Below are 22032 nucleotides of genomic sequence, written 5' to 3'. Positions count from 1 at the left end.
AATGGTGAAACCTAGTTGTTTCTAAAGCGAGTGGATCGTATCTCTCCTGTCGGTCACGTTACAGCCATGCCCCCAGTGATCCTACACCCCGCCCCTTTCTGCTCAGAGTCCCAAATGCACAAGTAAAGTTCAGATACTATTACTGAGAATGGGGATGGGGGGGGTGAATGACACCAAAAGAAATACAAATTTGGAGAAGAAACGGACATGAGATTAGTCAGACAAATCAGACGTGTATTTAGTGCATCAGGATTCTGTGGTTATAACATATTCTATCTGTTATAACAATGAAATAAGCCTGCTCTGTACATGTTGGACAAAAACGTAGGGTTGGTCTCTCCAGCCCAGCCACTAGACATTTCAATCATTGTCCTATTGCTTTGTGGTGCACTGGGAACGTAGCAAAAAAACCACTGTGATCTCTAAAAACCTCTGTCCTTCTTCGTTCCAAAGGAAAACAACAAATGGGTGAACCTAGTGTCGACTGTTTTGCAAACCTGCGTGCACAAACGTGATCCAGGGTTCAGACGTGAACACAAACCTGAGATTATAAGACCCTGAGTGCTTGAATTGGTCATTTTAATAATAAAAGAGAACTTTTTTTTCTTCTTCTAAAGTTTACTGTACATTTTACATATCGTCTTAACGTGGTAAGTCGTCTGTGGTGTGTTTGCTGTCTATACAGCTGTCCGGTAGTCGAGGGAGGAGTCTGATGTCGTCATGTGACTGTCTTTAGGCCTTGTGTTTTTTGCAGTGTTTCAGGGCGTCAGCCAGGGCTGCAAGAGCTTTATCAGCATTATACGTGCTGCAGTTGTAGCCCATCAGCCCCACTCGTATCACCTAGAACACACACAGATGTCAGGGGTTAACTCTAGAGAGTAAAAGTTTAAAGGCATCATTGCATTAAAAGGGGCGGAGCCTACGTTACCTTCCATCACCCCTAATTAGGTTAAGATGGCACAAATTGCTAGAGAGCTTAAATAGTATATCTGACGTTAGATAATTATCTTCAGAAAGATACGGCTAGAGACAGGACGGCTACGTTAGCGATGAGGTGTATACATCGCTTAGTACATGCAGCCGTTCTCCTCACCATGCCAATGGACGGCCCCAGGCCTCCCATCATCTCCATCTGGTGGTGTTTCATCATGTACGTTAGAAGCTCTTTCCAGTTGTACCCTCCAGGGATCGTGATGGTGGTGACTGACGGCAACCTCAGATCCTGAACACAAACGAATCACGTGATTGACGTGTCTCATTAAAGATTAAACTGACGAATGCCTCACCTTGTCCTTGATGAAGAGTTTAAGGCCGAGGTCTTCTAAACCCTTCCACAGGTACTCTGCTACCTCTCTGTGCTGTCTCCACGAGTTCTCCAGACCCTGCAAGGAAGAACAGAACAGAACATCCTCAGAACTGACTCACGGAATGCTGAATCAGCTGAAGCACCAAAAAAGGAAAGAGGCCACACCTCCTTCAGTTAATCCGAATTAGAAGCCATGCCTCCTTCATTGGAACTGACCGGTATAGAAGCCTTGCTTCCTACATTAGGACTGACACACACTGAGGCCACGCCTCCTTCACTGAGACTGACACACACTGAGGCCACGCCTCCTTCACTGAGACTGACACACACACACACACAGAGGCCATGCCTCCTCCATTGTGACTGCCACACACACACAGAGGCCATGCCTCCTCCATTGACACTGACACACACAGAGGCCACGCCTCCTTAACGATCACTAAGACACATTGACCCAATTCACGATAGCACTCAGGTTGACAGAGCGTGTGTGTGTGTAGTGATGACATCACACTGACCTTCTCTGTGAGGATGGCGAGACTCTCTCTCAGGGCAAAGAACCCGGACACGGGGCCGGTGTGATGATACCTGCAGCACAGAGTTACAGACATCACACACACCGACTCTCCTGAAGTGCGACGCTAACGTTTCCAGCTTTTATTATAATTTTTTTCTGAACACACTCACATTCGGGCAGGTTTACCATCATTACCCCAGTAGTTGGACAGGTGAGTCATGTCCAGCAGGTAGGACACGGGCTTCGTCTTCCTGTTGAACATCTTCTGACTGCACGAGATAAAAGCAAGGAAGAAAAGCACGCATAACTCACACTACATTCCTGCATATCAGCTTCAAATGATTCTGTGTGCACGGGGTTCGAGCTCATTAATGGCTCATTTTTAAAAAAGCGAGATTCAGAGCCGAAGTTGCTCCAGGTTCCTGCTGTGTTGCTCTGTGTCCTGGTTTATCCTGTATGTGTGTCAAAAACCAACTACTTGAGATATTCACAAACACAACATTTTCAAGAATTTCCCACTGAATGTAATGTGTAGTTTTACTCTGACATTCCAGTTTAAATTATTATTAATTTTTTTTTTTTTATTACAAAATAAATATTTCAAGATCATTTTGTCATCCAGGTTCCTGCTTTGTTTTCCTGTTTCCCGATTTCATATACGGATCAAAGACGGAACAGGTTTTTAAAACCTCATATGTTTTATTTTGATCCTTTTCGTTTTGCTTCTTCTGTCTTGTACAGCAATATGAAATAGCGTAGGTTTATTATTTATTAACATATAAAACGTATACGTTACAATACACAGAGAATTGCTGATACTTTGTCCCTTGAAGTATAGATTTGACATTTTACATTACAGCGGCTCAAAGACAAAACAGACAAAAAGAGAGAAAGAAAAATGAATATACATGTTATTTATTGTTTTATATTTCACACTCACCATGCCCTTTCGTTGAATGAAATCGGTGCTGTGCCTGGAGGGGCGTTTAAAGCTTTCTGTGAGCCCGTGTACAGAATATCGATCTCTGCATGGAGAGAACAGACACACGAGATGTTGGGCACTGAGCAGGACTGCCTCCAAACTCTACACATATCAGTATTCGTGTAAATATACTGTACATATAAACACAAGTCTCTGATTACTCTGTTTGTCCATGAGAAGAGGTGAAGCTCCCAGAGACGCCACGGAATCCACCAAGAACAAGCAGTTGTACCTGTAATCACACGGAGTTCACTCTCACCATGCTGTAACAACACGTTGCGGTGTTTTATTCCTCTTACGCCATAGCAATTCGCTAAGAACACATTTATGGCGTGGAACGTCTGCGAAACGAGTGAATTCGTCTTCTCACTTACATTATAGCAGCTATAAATCAAGCCGTTCTCTCACCAGCCTGTCCTTCTACCGCTATAGAAAGCTAATCGTCACATTAACACATACGGCGGAGATAACCACATGCCGTTCAGGGTCGGCCACAGAGAGCTGATGGTTAGAAAACACAGAGTTTTGACGTATAAACAGGTGTAAAGTGGACGCGTCGTGACTGCGAGCGCGAGCGTGTAAATCATAAACGCTATAAGTTGGGTGTGAATGAAAGGCGTAAACGGGACGTTTTTAGTGACGTCCACGCTGAGGAAATGTGTCTTCATGCTGTATGTTTAATAAACCACGACGCGCTCATCTGCTCACACGACACCGCTTTAAGTTGTTGTGATCAGTGGTACAGGATGAAGCGGCCTGATCCCTAAATCCCTAAAAAAAACCAAACACGTGACTTTCTTTTTTTTTTCTTCAGTTTCAGTAACGAAACGAGAAATAAGAGAAAATATGCGGGAAACATGCTGTTTAAGGCGGAGCAGGAAGTGAGAATTGTCTGTTCTGCGAAGAGAACTGGAGGCAGAGTCAAAACAAACCTAGCTATTTTTAGACTCTGCGTGTATTTGTTTTTTTTAGTACGATTTAAATTTTTTTTTGCATATGATGCACCACATCACAATTTCTTACAGAAGCGTTATAATTTGCTTAAACTCAACACAAATAGATGGAAGATTAACTGGATCCAGGGTTCTGCTGCACGTCAGAGCAGATAATGATGAGTATTTATTAATCATGTATACATTACAGCACAGTGAAATTGTCTTCTTTGCATACCCCAGCATGTCAGGAAGTTGGGGTCAGAGTGCAGGGTCAGCCATGATACAGCGCCCCCTGGAGCAGAGAGGGTTAAGGGCCTTGATCAAGGACCCAACAGTGGCAGACTGGCAGTGCTAGGGCTTCAACCCCCGACCTTCCGATTAGTAACCCAAAGCCTTAACCACCAAGCCACCACTGTCCCCCAGTTTACCCAGTTTGCCCAGTTTGCTCAGTTTGATTTCTCTCAGTTTCTCAGCGCTGTACTTTAAGCCAGTGGTTTCAAGGGGGTTTCACACTACAGTGCATGATTCTTCACTGAGAAAATCAAACACGGTTGAAAATCACCTCAGTGATCACGTGGCTAAACCGCTAACACTACATGACCGGTACAAGTGCAGGAGTGCGCAGTGAGCGGGTGATAAGTAGTCCAGAATCAATCAGCGACTGGAAGAGCAGGAGGAAGTGTGAAGGAAAACAAACTTGTGAAACTACCGAGACATCTGTGTCCTCGTAGCTAGTTATGACCATAGTGATTGTACTGTGTGTGTGTGTGTGTGTGTGTGTACGAGGTCCTCACTTGCGGCAGATGTCTCCGATGCCATCTACAGGGTGAGCGAGACCAACTGAGGATTCTCCGTGTGCGAGGAAGAACAGAACGGGTTTGTGTTTGGAAATCTCCTGTGATTGTAATACACATGCAGATACAGTCATTAGTTCTTCATTATTAATTATTATTCATATTAAATAGCACTGAACTATCCCCTTTAACTGTGAAAGGAAGGAATCTGTTTACCTTCTCGATTTCTTCATTTGTGAAATAACCACCAGGAGATTTTACCAGAGTGTGAACTTTGGCACCTGTTCAAATCCAGGCATAAAACCACCATTATTTCCTCTCAGTTTCTCTTTGTAACTTTATTTAAAAAAATAATAAAAAATTCTAGTTTATTGCAGTATCTATTACTTTAAAGCACTTTATAACGATATATTTTATTTAGTTGAATATTAAAACGCTATCAAATTTTTATAGAATGTTTTTTTTCTTTTCAAAACATGTACGCGGCGTATCGCACGGTTGTTCCTGTTACAGAAAACCATCAAATTCTTAATAAGCCTAATTATTATTTTTGGCTTTACGCTAGGTCTTGTGGTCCTATAAAGGTGTTTACAGGCAGAAAAGGTCTATAAGCTACTAAACTGTCCTTGTGTTTTTAAAAAAAACCCTACAGATTAAACATAGACAGTCACTTGTGTAGAATATTTTAAAGAAAACATCTCTCTCTCTATATTTTTTTTTTTACAGTTCTCGGATTGAAACCCCATTTCGTCTTTGACATAATTCATTTATAAATATTATTATACGCTACATATTTATATAATTACATATCTACTAATCTCAGTTTGAATCTATACATTTCATAATCTTAATCTAAAACCAGATGTAAGTTTTAAATCTACAGTAGCAGGGACAGGAGATATGATATTATTGATATTGTAAACATGGATATTGCAGGACATTGCAGGTCAGTACTTTTATGCACTCTGAAATAAAGTGTACTAAACTGTACCTTTCCCTGTCGCTGGTTTGTACCTTTAGTGTGTATCTTTTCCCTGGGAAGGTGTGTGTGTGTGCTGTAATGGTTCTTAAGGTCCAAATATGTACCATAAATAGATTTTTAAAAGTATAAAGATACACACTGAAGGTACAGCAGTCTGCCACTGCAGTGATGAGGAACAGTACCATTTGGTATGTTAATCTCAGAGAAAGTATTTGTTCAAAATTTGTTCGAATAAAATCTTCGTATAATTAAACGATCACAGAAGTGTTCTCATGTTTTCATATTTCTTTTCTGTTTTGGTATTTTTTTGTTGCTACTTTGTTATCAAACCCCCAATATCGTGCATTATGATCATGTCGAATATCGTGATATGATATTTTTGTATATATCACCCTCTCCCCCCCCTGCATACAGTAATCAGTAGGCTGATTTAAAGTGGTACCCATTCTGTCTGCGATTTCAGCCACGCGTTCTCCCCACACGCCGTTAATGGACACCAGGACGCTCTCTCCCGGTTCCACGATGTTAAACACTGCACACTCCATGGCCGTGTGACCCGACCCGCTCATCGCCAGCGTCATGAGGTTGGTAGTCTGAAAGGCGTAGCGGACACCCTCCTTAATGTCGTTCATGATCTACGACGAAAGCAAAGCAGAGAATGAAATTAATCTGGGTTTTAAAAAAAACAGCCGTTCATTTTTCAACCCACACTAACGGGTCAAATAAAACGGTGCATGAGGTCTCACCTCGTACATTTCCGGATGCAGGTGACCGATGATGGGTCTCCCTCCAGCGGCCAGCACACGGGGTGACACGTTAGACGGTCCAGGTCCGAACAGGTAGCGGTACGGTACCTCGAGCGGGCGCAGCATGCAGGCAGGAGGGGGCACGTGCAGTGAGGATGGGCACGAGGATGAGGAAGCACGCGTACACAATACAGAGCAGCACTCCAGAGCCACCACATGCTGCTGGGCCATGAAGCGCACGCCCCTGCAGAGCGAGCTCAACGGTAACATGGTGCGACCTGCTGATAGCACTGATCTGACGTTACTGATCTGACTGAGACTGGAGTAAAAAGCTGAAGAGCAAATATTTAAAAAGCGAGCAGGGTCTTTGACCTCTCAGTCATGCGTCACTGCTCATGTCCTCCCCTCCAACCTCCTGCGTACAAGCATGAGCAGGGCTGGAGCAAATACTGAGAAATTACACTTAAGTGAAAGTAGAGCTAATGTGTCAAAATCTTACTAAATTAAGAACAAACAAAAAATATGTTACTCGAGTACAGAGTACAGTTACCTAATGTCTTCCGCTCCTGAACATGAGAACAAAGTCCATACGCTGTATTCTACTGAATAACACATCATTCTTCAGAATAAACCTTCAACTGAGTCAAATGACCAAGTTCTGATTCATAGCCATATGAATGGTGTAGCTATAAATAACTAGCAAATTTGGTAGGCAGAAACCTGAAATGAAGAAACTGGCCATATTTATTGCATGGATGTATTGTGAAGCGCAGTTGTCCTGAGATATCTGAATTTAAAAAAAGAAAAAAAAGTTCTTACAGGTCTAAATGCATAAAAATGACACAAACACATTGACAGCGATCACATCTCTTCCTGCTGAGCTCATTAATAAAGGGTTTTGAGCAGTTCTGGAGGAAGGCACAGTACGTCTCAGGTATGATAAACAGTCACCTTTTCATCATTTGCACAGACTTTGGCACTTTTCCTCACATGAAATCGAGCTGAGTTTGCAGAGGTACTGAAAATTACACACTCGCATCGATTTCTCATGCCCCTTGACTTGTTTACTGACTGCAAAGAGGAGTCGACCCTGTCGGAGGGAATGGATTGGCTGGTGTGGACATGTGCACAAACACACACACACACACACACACGCACAAACACTGCGCTTTCATTCATACACAGTATATAAACGTGCAACACCGTCAAGCTCCGCTCAGACACGTTAATATGCACAGGACAGACGTGTTGTTTAGGATTTTTCTTTCCTTTTTCCAGAAGCTCATATTTCAGTTTAGCTGGAGTAATCTGCATAAATATGTCTGCAACCTTTGGTTTTCGTCATGTTTGGTGTCGTTAATCTTTTGTTGTGTTCGTTACTAGAACATGACCTTCAGCCTGGTCCACTCAGGATCAATAATTAGACGAGCCGGTAAATAAGTCCGGGGCTGTTGTTTGTGCGTGCATGGCCTTTGCACCATGGTGGGGCTCGACTCCAATGTTTACACTTTTTTGAGGAAGTCGTCTTGATTTCAGCCGTTCCTCTATCAACAGGCCTGATTACGTTCAATCTGATCAACCAATCACAAAACTTGACTGCGTGACATCACCATGCATATTTTCCTCCAACCTCACATCCCCGAGTGTTCTATTTCTCTTACAACACAGCAGTTTGGCACAGTTTACACATTTTTAATTTGTTAGCACGTCAATATCAATCTGCGATTTGAATTAGACTCAGAACGACCTCCCGCTTCTCCTTTAACACACACACACACACACACACACACACACACACACACACACACACACAAATGCTAACACAATAGCACAATGCTAAACTGGGGATTTAAGCTAGCTGCATTAGTCTCACAACTTCAGAACTTCAGACACCAAACATCAGTCTTAGCTGATCGACTTTACTGGGGTTAAAGAAAATATTGTGGAATTGTTTTATTCCCCATTAATCCACTTTATCGTTTGTGAGGTTTAATGCAGTGATTTTGTTTTGTACCGGATATGACCACCAGATGGCGCAGAATCTTGTACAGAATTTTACAGAATTACCTTCACTCCAAGTCTATCTATCTATCTATCTATCTATCTATCTATCTATCTATCTATCTATCTATCTATCTATCTGTCTGCCTGCCTGTCTGTCTATCTATCTATCTATCTATCTATCTATCTATCTATCTATGTTTCTGTCTGTCTGTCTGTCTGTATGTCTATTTAAAAATTTATTTATAATATTTTGTACAGTGACTAGGCACTTAACTTGAACACATTATTATTATTATTATTATTATTATTATTATTATTATTATTATTATTATTATTATTATTGCAAATAGATATATCAGGAAGTTTATACATCTTGAATACAGGCACATTTATTCATTTTCCTTTCTACTTTGTCGTACTAGTCTTCATTTAATTTAATTTAATTTTGTTTTATTTTATTTTGGTATGGTTACCTTGAATGTTACAAAGGTGCTATTTAAATGGAACACATTTATTATTATTATTATTATTATTATTATTATTATTATTATTATTGTAACCTAAGCTTAATTAAATAAATGAAACAAAATAAAACCAATTGCATGTAATGTAATTAGATTAAGATTTAGATTGCATTAGATTACAATGAGATTATTCACCTATTATATTAATTTAAAAGAATCCTATAAGAGTAACCTGCCTCAGATCAATTTACTTCCCTCAGGAATTTATTTTTCTAAACATAGTGAATGTAAACTCACGCTGCAGTTCTGTTCAAATTTGCTAGCAAGAATCGACCAAGCCAAATATTTGGATAAGCATCATGTCTCGTGAAACATCTTGCGATATATATTCTTTGCCATAAATCTGCTTTAATCTCGTGAGGAAGTGTAGGTGTTCTAATATGAGCCGTTAATGTGGTTGTGAACAGGCTCTGAATAAAGATTCGTGTCGTCGCTGCTGCACAGCAGGAGGTGGCAGCTTTTTACAAAGGCTGTATTGAAAGGAGGACACCCAGTGCATGCTGGGATATCAGGCTGCATCTTAAAAAAACACACACACACACACACTAACACACACACACACACACACACACACACACACACACAGCAGAGATAATGCAGACTTGGCTGTGAAATTGCAGCTGATTTCACCATCACCACGCTGCCTTTCTCCATCGCCTCCCTCTCAGCAATGTGATGCGCTGATGATGTCATCACTGCATCCTCAGCATCCACAGTTCCATCATCACAGCCATTTTGTGCTTCTGCTCTCTCCATCCTCTCCTCCCTCCTCCCTCCCTTCTCCTTCCTGAGCCCACCCAGAGTCCTGACACATCACTGAGTACCAGGCCCCTGCAGACACACACACACACACACACACACACACACGCACACACACACACAGACACACACACACTGTGACGCTGTGGCTGGAGGCTGATGTGCTGAACCAGGGAGAGGCTGAGACCCTGCACACACACACACACACACATACACACACACAGGCTGAGGAAAACAAGGCAGACGAAGACGACAGGCTCAATGGAATAACACCAGCGCCAGAAGGCTCCCCAGGACTTTCACCATCACGGAGATTGGGTAAGTCGAGCAGCTTTGTGTGGAAAACTGCCTGATTTGTTGGTGGTTATTTTTGGTACGTCAGTCACTGAGCTGTACAGGGTGTTGTTCTGTTCCGTTCTGCCTTCTGTTCGGCCTTGATGTTCTGAAAAGGGGGAAAACAAACTGGACGACAAATAATACACGCCGCTGTTTGCTATAAAAACCCGAGCCTTGTGAGAAATGATAATAAATAGCATTCTGATCGATATTAGCATACAGAAATATCCAATATTTCTCATCACGAGATGATTTCTAGACATTTTTTATTTTTAATTTGATTCGTTCAGATGAATCTAGAGAACTGGTTTCACGTCACTTGACGATGGCAGACTTGACTTCTGTCGAGCATTCAGATGGTTATTTATTAAATATCTCTGAATGAACTCGCACTGGATTTCTTCGCAGGATTACTTACGATCGATAACTGTGTCCAGAAGCAGGTTTGGTAATGCGAGCAGAGAGAAAGGTCAGATATATTAGATATACATTGTATAGATTATTACAGATGTTATGAAAGATGATAGTGAGGTGTCGTGTGTTTTGCAGTGGTTCTGACGTGAGCGTGACCAGAGCACAGGGGATCGTCCGTGTAAAAACGCGTCTCGGTTAGGAATCTAAAGTCAGATTTTAATATGATGTTAATGATTTAATCCTGCATGATGCCTCTGTGTGTGTGTGTCTGTGTGCGTGCTGGGGTGAGGCCAGTGCCATTCATTCTCTGTCCAAAATGGCCGACGATCTGTTTACATTCCTGGATGGTTTCGATACAGAAATAAAGGGTGTGATTGTATCTCTACACACACAGGTCATTTCTGTCCTAAATGATGGATTTGTTCTTGCTGTAATGTCTGTTCTGCTTAACATCTGCTTCTTTATACATTATATTGTTTTTAAGTTAAAAGACATTTGGTTTTTTTTAGCTGCTTGAGATCGTTCAGTAGCCACGCCCTCTCTGAATATGCTCTTCACTGATTGGTCAGTTTCTCACATTTCTGTCTGTGAGCGATTCAGTACTCTATGTCGAAGATGCTGAATTAAATTGCGATTTAAATTGCGAATTGAGATTTTAGTCAAAAGAAAATGCAGCGTTTATTGGCAATTTTTTACATTTACCATATTGTTAGCCCATTCAAACAAACAAACAAACAAACAAACAAACAAAAACCAAATGAACAAACAAATAAGTGCAAGTTACTAAGTAAGTACATAAATGAATTCATGCACGTGGAAATAAATAAATAAATAAATAAATAAATAAATAAATAAATAAATATGCAAGGTAATAAATAAATAAATAAATAAATTAGTCAAAGGGGAAAACAATAAATAAGTTTTTAGCAACTAGTGAACTCATTTAAAAAGCAAGTAAGTAAACAAACAAACCAACACAAATAAATAAATAAATATGTAAGCTAGTAAATGAATATAGCTAGTAAAAGAAGTAAACAAAGCAGCAAAAAGTAAGTAAATAAATATGTATGTATATAAACAAACAAACAAATAAATACATTTATACGTAAGTAAGTAAGTAAGTAAATAAGTAAGTAAATAAATAAATATTTAATCTAGTAAATAAATAGCACATAAATTACATAAGTAAGTAAATAAATAAATCCATTTGTGAATCCCCAATTTCACAGATCCTTCCTCTGGTACAGATAATGTCAAGCAACTAGTTTAAAAAAAAAATAAAAAAGACTCTTTCAGACCAATTTAATTTAAGAAACTTAATCTTATATTGTTTATTTAAATTATTTAAATATTCCTAAGCGAATGTACAAAGAACAAAATCTATATAGAAAGCCAGAGGGAATAAATATGCGCATATACAAGTGTATATATAAAAAAAATAGAATAGATAAATGCTCTAAGTTTATCAGCTAATACTACATCCTGTCATGAAAAGGAAAAGTCTCTATAAAACAATAATCATTAACCAATATAATATTATCTCTGGATAATTGTTAATAACGTGAGGTGCCAAAACTGATGGACAATCAAGAAAAGAACAATTAGCTATAATGTTTCATTTTTTGACAATTTTTGAGACTCTTCATACATTCAAAACCAAAAAAATATCAGGGGTAGAAAATGCTGACTGAAGAAGAAAATAGAATAGAAAATAAAAATTTCCCCCTCTGCTGTCTGCATAAAAGCAAGAGAGCATTAATAATGAAAAATAAAAACACTAATATGATGAGATATGAATAAGAAGATGGCAAGTGTTGAAATAAATCCAATAGGAGTCTCGTATATCACCAATATACTGTATATATACTGTATAACTGCATGAATAGTCCTAGTTGTAATCATCACATTAATCACTGGTCGCATTGAACAAAACGTCTTCCACACTCATTATTCAGCAGCACTTGATCCAGCGCAGCCGGTTATTTGGCATTTTATTTGCTTATATTGTGCTCCAGCAGTGTGCGTAAGTTTATAAAGCCATGAGACACTAATTCGAGATCATGAGATTGTCATGTGTGTGAGATGCAGGAGATTTTCTCACACTTTAAGCTCTCTAGTTTGAGTCAAAAGACTGAAACAGTGTCAGAGTTTGTGTTCATTTGATGCACTTTGCTGTAAAGTCAACATGCTCACAGTTTGAAGGACAAGCTGACCTAGCACTCATCTGCTATACTTACAGAGAAACTTTAAGGTAAATCACATCTCGAGATAAGCAGTGTCTCTGATTAAGACCTAAAGAGACTTTAAAGAGACGATATTATTAATTCCTTATTAGTGGGGTATTTATGTGTTGAATATTGGCCTCAAATGACATTCCAATGTGTGTTTGAGTGAATTTACATCTGTGTGAACCCTGATGGGTGCAATTTCACTAATAAATCCTTACGATGCACACATTAACTCACCTCTCAATATGGCTCATCGTAGATTGTACACATTTTCAGTAGAACTATTTGGTAAACAGAATTGCTGGATCACATTTCATTCAGGACGAGGCTCCCTAGGTAGGCAACATGGTTGGACATTGTTTATGCTCTCAGATTAAAGTCTGCCTAATCTATTCGAAAGGCTGCATAAGAACAAATTAGGTGTTTTCTTCCTTATTTTGGACAGATTTGAGGATTCATTTGATGAGACTTCAACGAACATCTGCTCTGAGACCCGGATAACGTTTTGGGATATTATCGGGAACTAAAAAATGTAACGTCAGCACATGGCAGATATTGTAACAAAGAAATCGAGTTTGTCACTAACCTTAATCTAAATTCTCATAATAAAACTCAACTAAATGCAGTTAAATTATGTGAGAGAATCCCAAAACATGTTATATTCTCATGAAAATGTTGGAAATCTGAAGGAACAGGGTTTGAACCATCTTGATTGAAAGTACTGAGTCGAGCAGTATATATATACGTGTGTGTGCCTGCAGGAAAGCAGTGATGGTAATGATGAGTCATGGTCAGAATCTCTAGAGCTCCCATTACCTAAATTAAATGTCAGTCATGTGACTCATCCCGGAACAGACATATAGAAACCTGCAGAACATGGCGTGTTTGCTGCTTTACTGAGAGATCTCATGCGTTTCATCGTTAAATTAACTATGGAATAAAATACACAGTATATCTTCTCCTCATCTTCCTAATGATCAATATAAACAATATGGATGGAAGTGAAATCTCCTAAATGTCTTCCTCATGCCCCAGCTACAAACATAATCAAACACAGGATTCTGGAAAAATGTCGAACGCGCTGCCAAATTCTGGATTGTGATTGGTCGGAAGGTGTTGATTAGTTTTCTATAACAGCAGCTCTGACAGTAGTGCAGCTGCAAACCATAGGTTTATTTTAATGCCCTTGTTCGAATACATTATGGTTTCTATAGTGACAGCACGTTCATAGGGACGTGTACTGTACATCGGATGCTCCACGTTAACTGATTTAAAAAAAATTGCGACTGTTGATTGATGAAGTAAGGAGATGTTTGTGTAATGTTTATGGAAGGAGTCTCCAGTGTCAGCGCTTTGTAACAGTCAGAGGTGAAGCTGTAACGTTAAGTTTTCCGACATCTTCAGGACAGACACTTCTGTTTACACTTCTTTGCGATTTCTGGGCAACATGACAAGCTGCGTTTTTTACCTGAAAGACAGAAAAAGAGAGAAGGCTGGGGAGGAAACGATTGTTTATAGCTGCTATAACGTAAGTGAGAACAGGAACTGACTTGTTTAATGGAAAACATGAAACGTAACTATAAATGGATAAAACGTGGAACGTGTCATTCTTTACTCAATAAAAACCTAATTGTTGGTAAATGAATGAAACACTCAATAACATGCTGTTATAGGAAACTAATCAACACGCTTTTCCTTCAGTACAGTGTTTTATTCTTTATTTAATGTTTTTTTTTCCCTGAACAGAGCATGAGGCTACATTTCTGAATTTTCTATATATTTACATAAATATGACCTAAAACATCATCGGATTTTCACACGAGTCCTAAAAGTAGACAAAATTGAACCCAATTAAACAAATGAGACAGAAATATTATACTTGGTCATTTATTGAGGAAAAAGTTCCAATATTACATATCTGTGAGTGGTTAAAGCATGTGAACCCCTACTGTAGGATTAGCAGTTAAACTGAAGGTGAAAATAGAGTCAGGTGTTTTCAATCAGTGGGACGACAATCAGGTGTGAGTGAGCACTCTGTTTTATTTAAAGAACAGGGATCTATCAAAGTCTGATCTCGTTTGTGGAAGTGTATCATGGTGTGAAGAAAGGAGATTTCTGAGGACCTCAGAAAAAGAGTTGTTAATGTTCATCAGGCTGGAGAAGGTTACAAAGCCATCTCTAAAGAGTTTGAACTCTGCCAATCCACAGTTAGACAGATTGATGAAGGAAATTCAACACCCTTGTTCTCCTCCCCAAGAGTGGAGACCAACAAAGATCACTGAAAAAGCAAGACGTGTAATGTGCCAGAGGTCACAAAGGAACCCAGGTTGACTTCTAACAACTAAAGGCCTCTCTCTCATTGGCTAATGTTAATGTTCATGAGTCCACCATCAGGAGAACACTGAAAGACAATGGTGTGCACGGCAGGGTTGCAAAGTGAAAGCCACTGCTCTCCAAAAAGAACATTGCTGCCCTTCCGCACTTTGCTAAAGATCACATGGACAAGCCAGAAGGCTGTTGGAAAAATTGTTTGTGGACAGATGAGACCAAAATAGAACTTTTTGGTTTAAATGAGAAGTGTTACGTTTGGAGAAAAGAAAATACTGCATTCCAGCATAAGAACCTTATCCCATATGTGAAACATGGTGGTGGTAGTATCATGGTTTGGGACTGTTTTGCTGCATCTGGACCAGGACTACTCACCATCATTGATGGAACAATGAATTCTGAATTATACCAGCAAATTCTAAAGGAAAATATCAGAAAATCTGTCCATGAACTGAATCTGAAAGTGAATGAGAAAGTGGTTCATGCAGCAAGACAACGAGCCTAAGCACACAAGTCGTCCTACCAAAGAATGGTTAAAGAAGAATAAAGTTAATGTTTTGGAATGGTCAAGTCAAAGTCCTGACCTTAATCCAATAGAAATGTTGTGGAAAGACCTGAAGCAAGCAGTTCATGTGAGGAAACTCACCAACATCCCAGAGTTGAATCTGTTCTGTACTGAAGAACGGATTAAAATTCCTCCAAGCCGATGTGCAGGACTGATCAACACTTACCCCAAACATTTATCTGCAGTTATTGCTCCACAAGAGGGTCACACCAGATACTGAACGTTAAATACTTTCACCACTCACAGATATGTAATATTGGATCATTTTCCTCAATATATAACTGACCAAGTATAATATTTTTGTTTAATTTGTTTAATGGGCTTCTCTTTATCTACATTTAGGACTTGTGTGAAAATCCGATGATGTTTTAGGTCACATTAATGTGGAAATATAGAAAATTCTAAAGGGTTCACAAACTTTCAAACACCATTGTAAATATTTATTATTTAGTTCACTTTGTCCTTATTTCCCCCCATCCTGCTCTGTACAGGTGGAACTCAGCCTGCATTTCTCCTTCACCTGCAGCTCTAAACGTTTCTCATCATGGCTGGAGCGTCGGTGAAAGTGGCCGTCAGGGTTCGACCCTTCAACTCCAGAGAGATCAACAAAGAGAGCAAGTGCATTATTCAGATGTCAGGGAACACCACCAGTGAGTCTCACCACCATTACACTTTCAGTTTCACACATCACGTGACACACTGTATGTCTATTATGGGCAGTGGTGGCTTGGTGGTTAAGGCTCTGGATTACTGAACAAAAGGTCAGGGGTTCAAGCCCAAGCACTACCAAGCTGGCACTGTTGGGCCCATGAGCAAGGCCCTTAACCCTCTCTGCTCCAGGGGTGCTGTGTCATGGCTGACCCTGTGCTCTGACCCCAACCTTCTAACATGTTGGGGTATGCATAGAAAAGAATTTCACTGTGTATATGATTAATAAAGAGTCATTATCATTATATTAGGGTTCTGTAAACACTGCTGAGATGTTCCAAACACATTAAACAGAAAAATCAGGACATTGTCAGGACCAAAGTTCTCCTAGCTATTAGTTCCTAGTTCCACTAGTTCTCCTTTATTCTAGTTGTACAAGTTCTCCTAGCTGCTAGTTTGTAGTTCCACTAGTTCTCCTTTCCACTAGTTCCTAGTTCTACAAGTTTTTCTAGCTGCTACTGTATTTCCTAGTTCCACTAGTTCTCCTTTCCCCTAGTCCTACAAGTTCCCCTAACTGCTAATTCCTAGTTCCACTGGTTCTCTTTTCCCCTAGTTCTACAAGTTATCTTAGCTTCTAGTTCCAGTTCCACTAGTTCTCCTAGTTCCTAGCTCTACTTTTCCTAGTTCTACAAGCTCTCGTAGCTTCTAGTTCACTGTTCCATAAGTTCACAAGTTATCATAGCTCCTGATTTCTCAGATTTTACTACTTTAATTTTACATTTAGCTTACTTTAATTCACCTAGAGCCTCAAATTCATATAGTTCCCCTTGGTTCTTAATTCCCCTTGGTTCTTCTAGAAACTAGAAACAGAACTAGAGGGATTAGGAACCTCAAGAGAACCTCCTCCTATTTTCACAGGTAGAGGTGTGTGATGGGAAGCACAAACGGAAATGGGAAATGGAGAGTCCTGGGTTTGGAACCATGCTGTTCAGTGGAGTAGTTCTATAAGGGAACTTGAAGAACTAGAAACTTGGAGATGACGTGAAATTGGAGGAACTAAGAGTTACAAGAGTCAGAACTAGAGGAAATAGGAATTATGAGAGGTAGTGAAACTAGGAACTGGAATAACTACAGGGACTAGAAAAAATAGGAACTAGGAGAACCTAGTGGACCTAGTGGAATTAGGACCAGGCTGTTCTAGTGGAACTTGTGAACCAGAAATTCTTCCGCATCTCTGTACAATGTCCCAAAGAATTCTTCCACACCAGCATTCTTCAGTGTTTTGATTTCAGAGTTCAGTAAAGTGCTCTGTATAATGGACGAGGATTCCAGGCTATTCGCAGTGATGAGCTGTTCTGTGTGTGTGTGTGTGTGTGTGTGTGTGTGTGTGTGTGTGTGTGTATGTGTGTGTGGGTGAACAGTCAGACAATGCATCATGTGATATTTTCCACACAGCAGGGCTTTGTGTGTGTTTGTGTGGGTTAATGATCTCATACGAGCAATCTGAACAATGCATCTCACACACACACACACACACATACACACACACACACATACACACACACACACACACGCACACCTCTTCATGCGGAATTACCCACCGGCAGGATGAACCTTTGACACCTTCTGACATTTCTGTACAGTAAAATGGATAATGTTATATGTTTGTAACAGTCACTGAGTTATTTAGTAATTCGATCCGTGAAGCTCGGTTATAACGGTAATGTCACAATGTGTATGAATGTTTCACCATGAAGTGCTGACATTTCAAATTATTTCAAGTTTTTTGTTACTCTTTTCATCCTCTAGGTTTTTTCTGTGTCTCACTGAAAGTGCGTGTGAGAAGTAGTTCTAGGAGAACTAGAGGAACTAGGCATGTTAAAGGAACTAGCGCAACTAGGAGTACTAGAGGAACTATGGAGTGGTTACTAGGAGAATTGAAGGAACTGAGAGAATGAGAGGAACTAAGGAGTAGGATCTAGGACAAACTAGAAGAACTAAGAGAACTATAGAAACTATGGAGAATGAGAGGAACTATGGACTAGTAACTAGGAGAACTACCGTGGAGAAACTAGGAAAATTGGAGGAACTTTTTTTAGAACAAGAGGAGCTATGGCGTGGGAACTAGCAGTACTAGAGGACCTAGGATAACTAGGATAACTAAAGGGACTATGAGAAATAGAGAATCTATAGAGTGGGACCTAGGAGAACTAAAAGAACTATGGATTAAGAACTAAGAGAACTCTGGAGTAGAAACTAGGAAAATTTGAATAACTTGTAAACCAATGTTATGGAGTGGTAAATAGAGTGGTAAATAAGAGAACTATGGAGTGATATCTATGAGAATAAGAGGCACTATAGAGTGGTGACTAGGTGGTATGGAGAACCTGGGTGAATTAGAGTAACTAGAAAATTAGAGGAACTAAGGCAACTAGGAATACCAGAGAAATTATTCAGCACGAATTAAGAGAACTAGAGTATACAGCGAGACCTGGGGAACTAAATAAGTTGGAAATTGAAACTACAAGAAGAGGAACTATGGAGTAGGAACTAGGAGAACTAGATTAACTATGGAATAGGAACTAGGAGAATGACAGGAACTATGTAGTGGGAATAACGGAGTAGGAACTACTTGAGCTGGAGGAATGAGGTGATCTCGATGAACTAGGAACTTTAGAACATTTAGGGCAGCGAGTAGTAGCAGTGGAACTTGGAGAGCTACAGTGAGGGGAAAAAGTATTTGATCCCCTGCTGATTTTGTACGTTTGCCCACTGACAAAGAAATGATCAGTCTATAATTTTAATGGTAGATTTATTTGAACAGTGAGAGACAGAATAACAACAAAAAAATCCAGAAAAACGCATGTCAAAAATGTTATAAATTGATTTGCATTTTAATGAGGGAAATAAGTATTTGACCCCTCTGCAAAACATGACTTAGTACTTGGTGGCAAAACCCTTGTTGGCAATCACAGAGGTCAGACGTTTCTTGTAGTTGGCCACCAGGTTTGCACACATCTCAGGAGGGGTTTTGTCCCACTCCTCTTTGCAGATCTTCTCCAAGTCATTAAGGTTTCGAGGCTGACGTTTGGCAACTCGAACCTTCAGCTCCCTCCACAGATTTTCTATGGGATTAAGGTCTGGAGACTGGCTAGGTCACTCCAGGACCTTAATGTGCTTCTTCTTCAGCCACTCCTTTGTTGCCTTGGCCGTGTGTTTTGGGTCATTGTCATGCTGGAATACCCATCCACGACCCATTTTCAATGCCCTGTCTGAGGGAAGGAGGTTCTCACCCAAGATTTGACGGTACATGGCCCCGTCCATTGTCCCTTTGATGCGGTGAAGTTGTCCTGTCCCCTTAGCAGAGAAACACCCCCAAAGCATAATGTTTCCACCTCCATGTTTGACGGTGGGGATGGTGTTCTTGGAGTCATAGGCAGCATTCCTCCTCCTCCAAACACGGCGAGTTGAGTTGATGCCAAAGAGCTCCATTTTGGTCTCATCTGACCACAACACTTTCACCCAGTTGTCCTCTGAATCATTCAGATGTTCATTGGCAAACTTCAGACGGGCATGTATATGTGCTTTCTTGAGCAGCGGACCTTGCGGGCGCTGCAGGATTTCAGTCCTTCACGGCGTAGTGTGTTACCAATTGTTTTCTTGGTGACTATGGTCCCAGCTGTCTTGAGATCATTGACAAGATCCTCCCGTGTAGTTCTGGGCTGATTCCTCACTGTTCTCATGATCAATGCAACTCCACGAGGTGAGATCTTGCATGGAGCCCCAGGCCGAGGGAGATTGACAGTTCTTTTGTGTTTCTTCCATTTGCGAATAATCGCACCAACTGTTGTCACCTTCTCACCAAGCTGCTTGGCAATGGTCTTGTAGCCCATTCCAGACTTGTGTAGGTCTACAGTCTTGTCCCTGACATCCTTGGAGAGCTCTTTGGGCTTGGCCATGGTGGAGAGTTTGGAATCTGATTGATTGATTGCTTCTGTGGACAGGTGTCTTTTATACAGGTAACAAGCTGAGATTAGGACCACTCCCTTTAAGAGTGTGCTCCTAATCTCAGCTCGTTACCTGTATAAAAGACACCTGGGAGCCAGAAATCTTTCTGATTGAGAGGGGGTCAAATACTTATTACCCTCATTAAAATGCAAATCAATTTATAACATTTTTGACATGCGTTTTTCTGGATTTTCTTGTTGTTATTCTGTCTCTCACTGTTCAAATACAACTACCATTAAAATTATAGACTGATCATTTCTTTGTCAGTGGGCAAACGTACAAAATCAGCAGGGGATCAAATACTTCTTTCCCTCACTGTAAAGGAGCTATGGCGTGGGAACTAGCAGTACTAGTAGTATAGCATTAGGAACAGCATGAATCAGTTTGACTAGGGCAACTCCGAACCTAGGTAGTAGGAACTGTACAAACAAGAAGAACTAGAGGGTAGAAACTCGGAGAACTAGAGAAACTTGAGGAACTATGAGAACAACAAGAATGAGGAAACTAGAGGCACTTGAAAGAAGAACTAGGAGGATTCTAATGAGGATCACTAAAGGAACTATGGAGTAGAACAACTATAATTGAGTGAAATTGAGTCGCTAGGAAGTAGAAATAACTATAGGAAGTAAAAAGTAGCACAACAACGGAGTAGGAACTAGCAGATGTAGCTTCAACATTTGCTCTATATATGTTCCTGCCTTGGGATCTTAATGATCCCTTAATGATCATGATCTCTGTCATATTCAGTACACTGCCGTCACCGTTTTACCTTAACAATATTTATTTTGTTTTCCCCCCGCAGCGATCATCAACCCTAAACAACCGAAAGAGAACAAGAGCTTCAACTTTGACTATTCGTACTGGTCTCACACATCGGTGAGTTCAAGCTAACACCCCCGAAGCTACGTTACGTTACGTCATGTAACCAGGCAACCACGAGGTCAGATCAAATTCATAAACCTGCACCTGTGACTATAATGTAAATGTCACAAATACAACACTCGTTACAGCTACTCATCTAATTGTCATCTTACAAAGAAAGAATTCACCCACTGAGGGGGGCGGGGACAAGTGGGTGGGTGGCCCCAGAGTGTGAGGGGGGGGGGTTAAATAAAAAGTTAGCTGCAGATACAATCTACAGAGTTTGATTTCAATATTTAAAATGATAGTAAATTTTTTTTTTTTTTTTTTTTTTTTTACAATTAAAAGACATTTGAAAATGACAACATTTTTTTATTTTTCCACTTCAGCCAGAGGATGTTAACTACGCCTGTCAGAAACAGGTGTACAAGGACATTGGCGAGGAAATGCTGCTTCACGCATTCGAAGGCTACAATGTCTGCATCTTTGCGTACGGCCAGACCGGAGCGGGAAAATCCTACACCATGATGGGCAAACAGGAGAAAGACCAACAGGGCATAATACCTCTGGTACATTTACAGCGTATTCATTTTATTATTGCGTAAAGACCAGCAGGCTCAGAAGGATGAGTGCTGGGAAACAGCAACAGGACCTAATGATCAGTTGAATGCTTTCTGTGTGTTGACGTTCTAGTAAAATACTGAAGAAAAATAAGTGACTCTTTCCACCCTGAAGTTGATTATGTTCCTATGTCCGATGTCCAAGTGTTTTATTACTCATATACCAACAGCAAATCGCCAACAATGACACGTTTTTATTAACTACACGTCGTTCTTTGTATGTGTACCTTTGTAGTTATATATAACATTGTGGAACATTTGTAAAACAAGCTCATTTCTGTTGCACCGAATCACAACAAACATATTTTAATATAAAGCTGTGATTCGCAGCTGCACTACTGTCAGAGCTGCTGTTATAGAAAATTAATCACCATCTTCTGACCAATCAGGATCCAGAATGCAACAGTGCTGTAGTGTAATCAGAAAGATTACATTCGATTGTTCAATGCCTTGACTGACCAATCAGACTTCAGCA

General features: G+C 40.2%; 2 protein-coding genes across 6 annotated transcripts in view; one reads left to right on the top strand and one right to left on the bottom strand.

Moving 5' to 3' along the window:
• Window positions 1-217: 217 nt before the first annotated feature.
• Window positions 218-6592, bottom strand: agxtb (alanine--glyoxylate and serine--pyruvate aminotransferase b). Its single transcript, XM_017491323.3, has 11 exons — window positions 6263-6592; window positions 5959-6151; window positions 4751-4815; window positions 4535-4635; window positions 2967-3037; window positions 2764-2848; window positions 1994-2092; window positions 1825-1894; window positions 1287-1382; window positions 1094-1222; window positions 218-840 (listed from the first exon to the last, which is right to left on the bottom strand). Exons 1-11 carry the CDS (start codon window positions 6530-6532, stop codon window positions 733-735), a joined length of 1287 nt encoding a protein of 428 aa, XP_017346812.1. The 5' UTR covers window positions 6533-6592; the 3' UTR covers window positions 218-732.
• A 2955-nt stretch (window positions 6593-9547) lies between these two features.
• The window catches only part of kif1ab (kinesin family member 1Ab), a 53288-nt gene continuing 40803 nt past the window's right edge, over window positions 9548-22032 (top strand). For 2 of the 5 annotated variants that reach the window (XM_053687335.1, XM_017491271.3), the window contains exons 1-4: window positions 9548-9867; window positions 15912-16070; window positions 20879-20952; window positions 21327-21506. In XM_053687335.1, the coding sequence (XP_053543310.1) occupies window positions 15965-16070; window positions 20879-20952; window positions 21327-21506 (360 nt within the window). In that variant the 5' untranslated portion in view covers window positions 9548-9867; window positions 15912-15964. The remainder of the gene's footprint in view (window positions 9868-15911; window positions 16071-20878; window positions 20953-21326; window positions 21507-22032) is intronic. The other 3 variants (XM_053687334.1, XM_017491274.3, XM_017491275.3) reach the window with 3 other exon arrangements.

Source organism: Ictalurus punctatus, chromosome 17 (assembly GCF_001660625.3).
Source record: "Ictalurus punctatus breed USDA103 chromosome 17, Coco_2.0, whole genome shotgun sequence".
In the NCBI taxonomy this organism is placed as follows: domain Eukaryota; kingdom Metazoa; phylum Chordata; class Actinopteri; order Siluriformes; family Ictaluridae; genus Ictalurus; species Ictalurus punctatus.
This window is presented reverse-complemented; position numbering and strand designations above follow the sequence as displayed.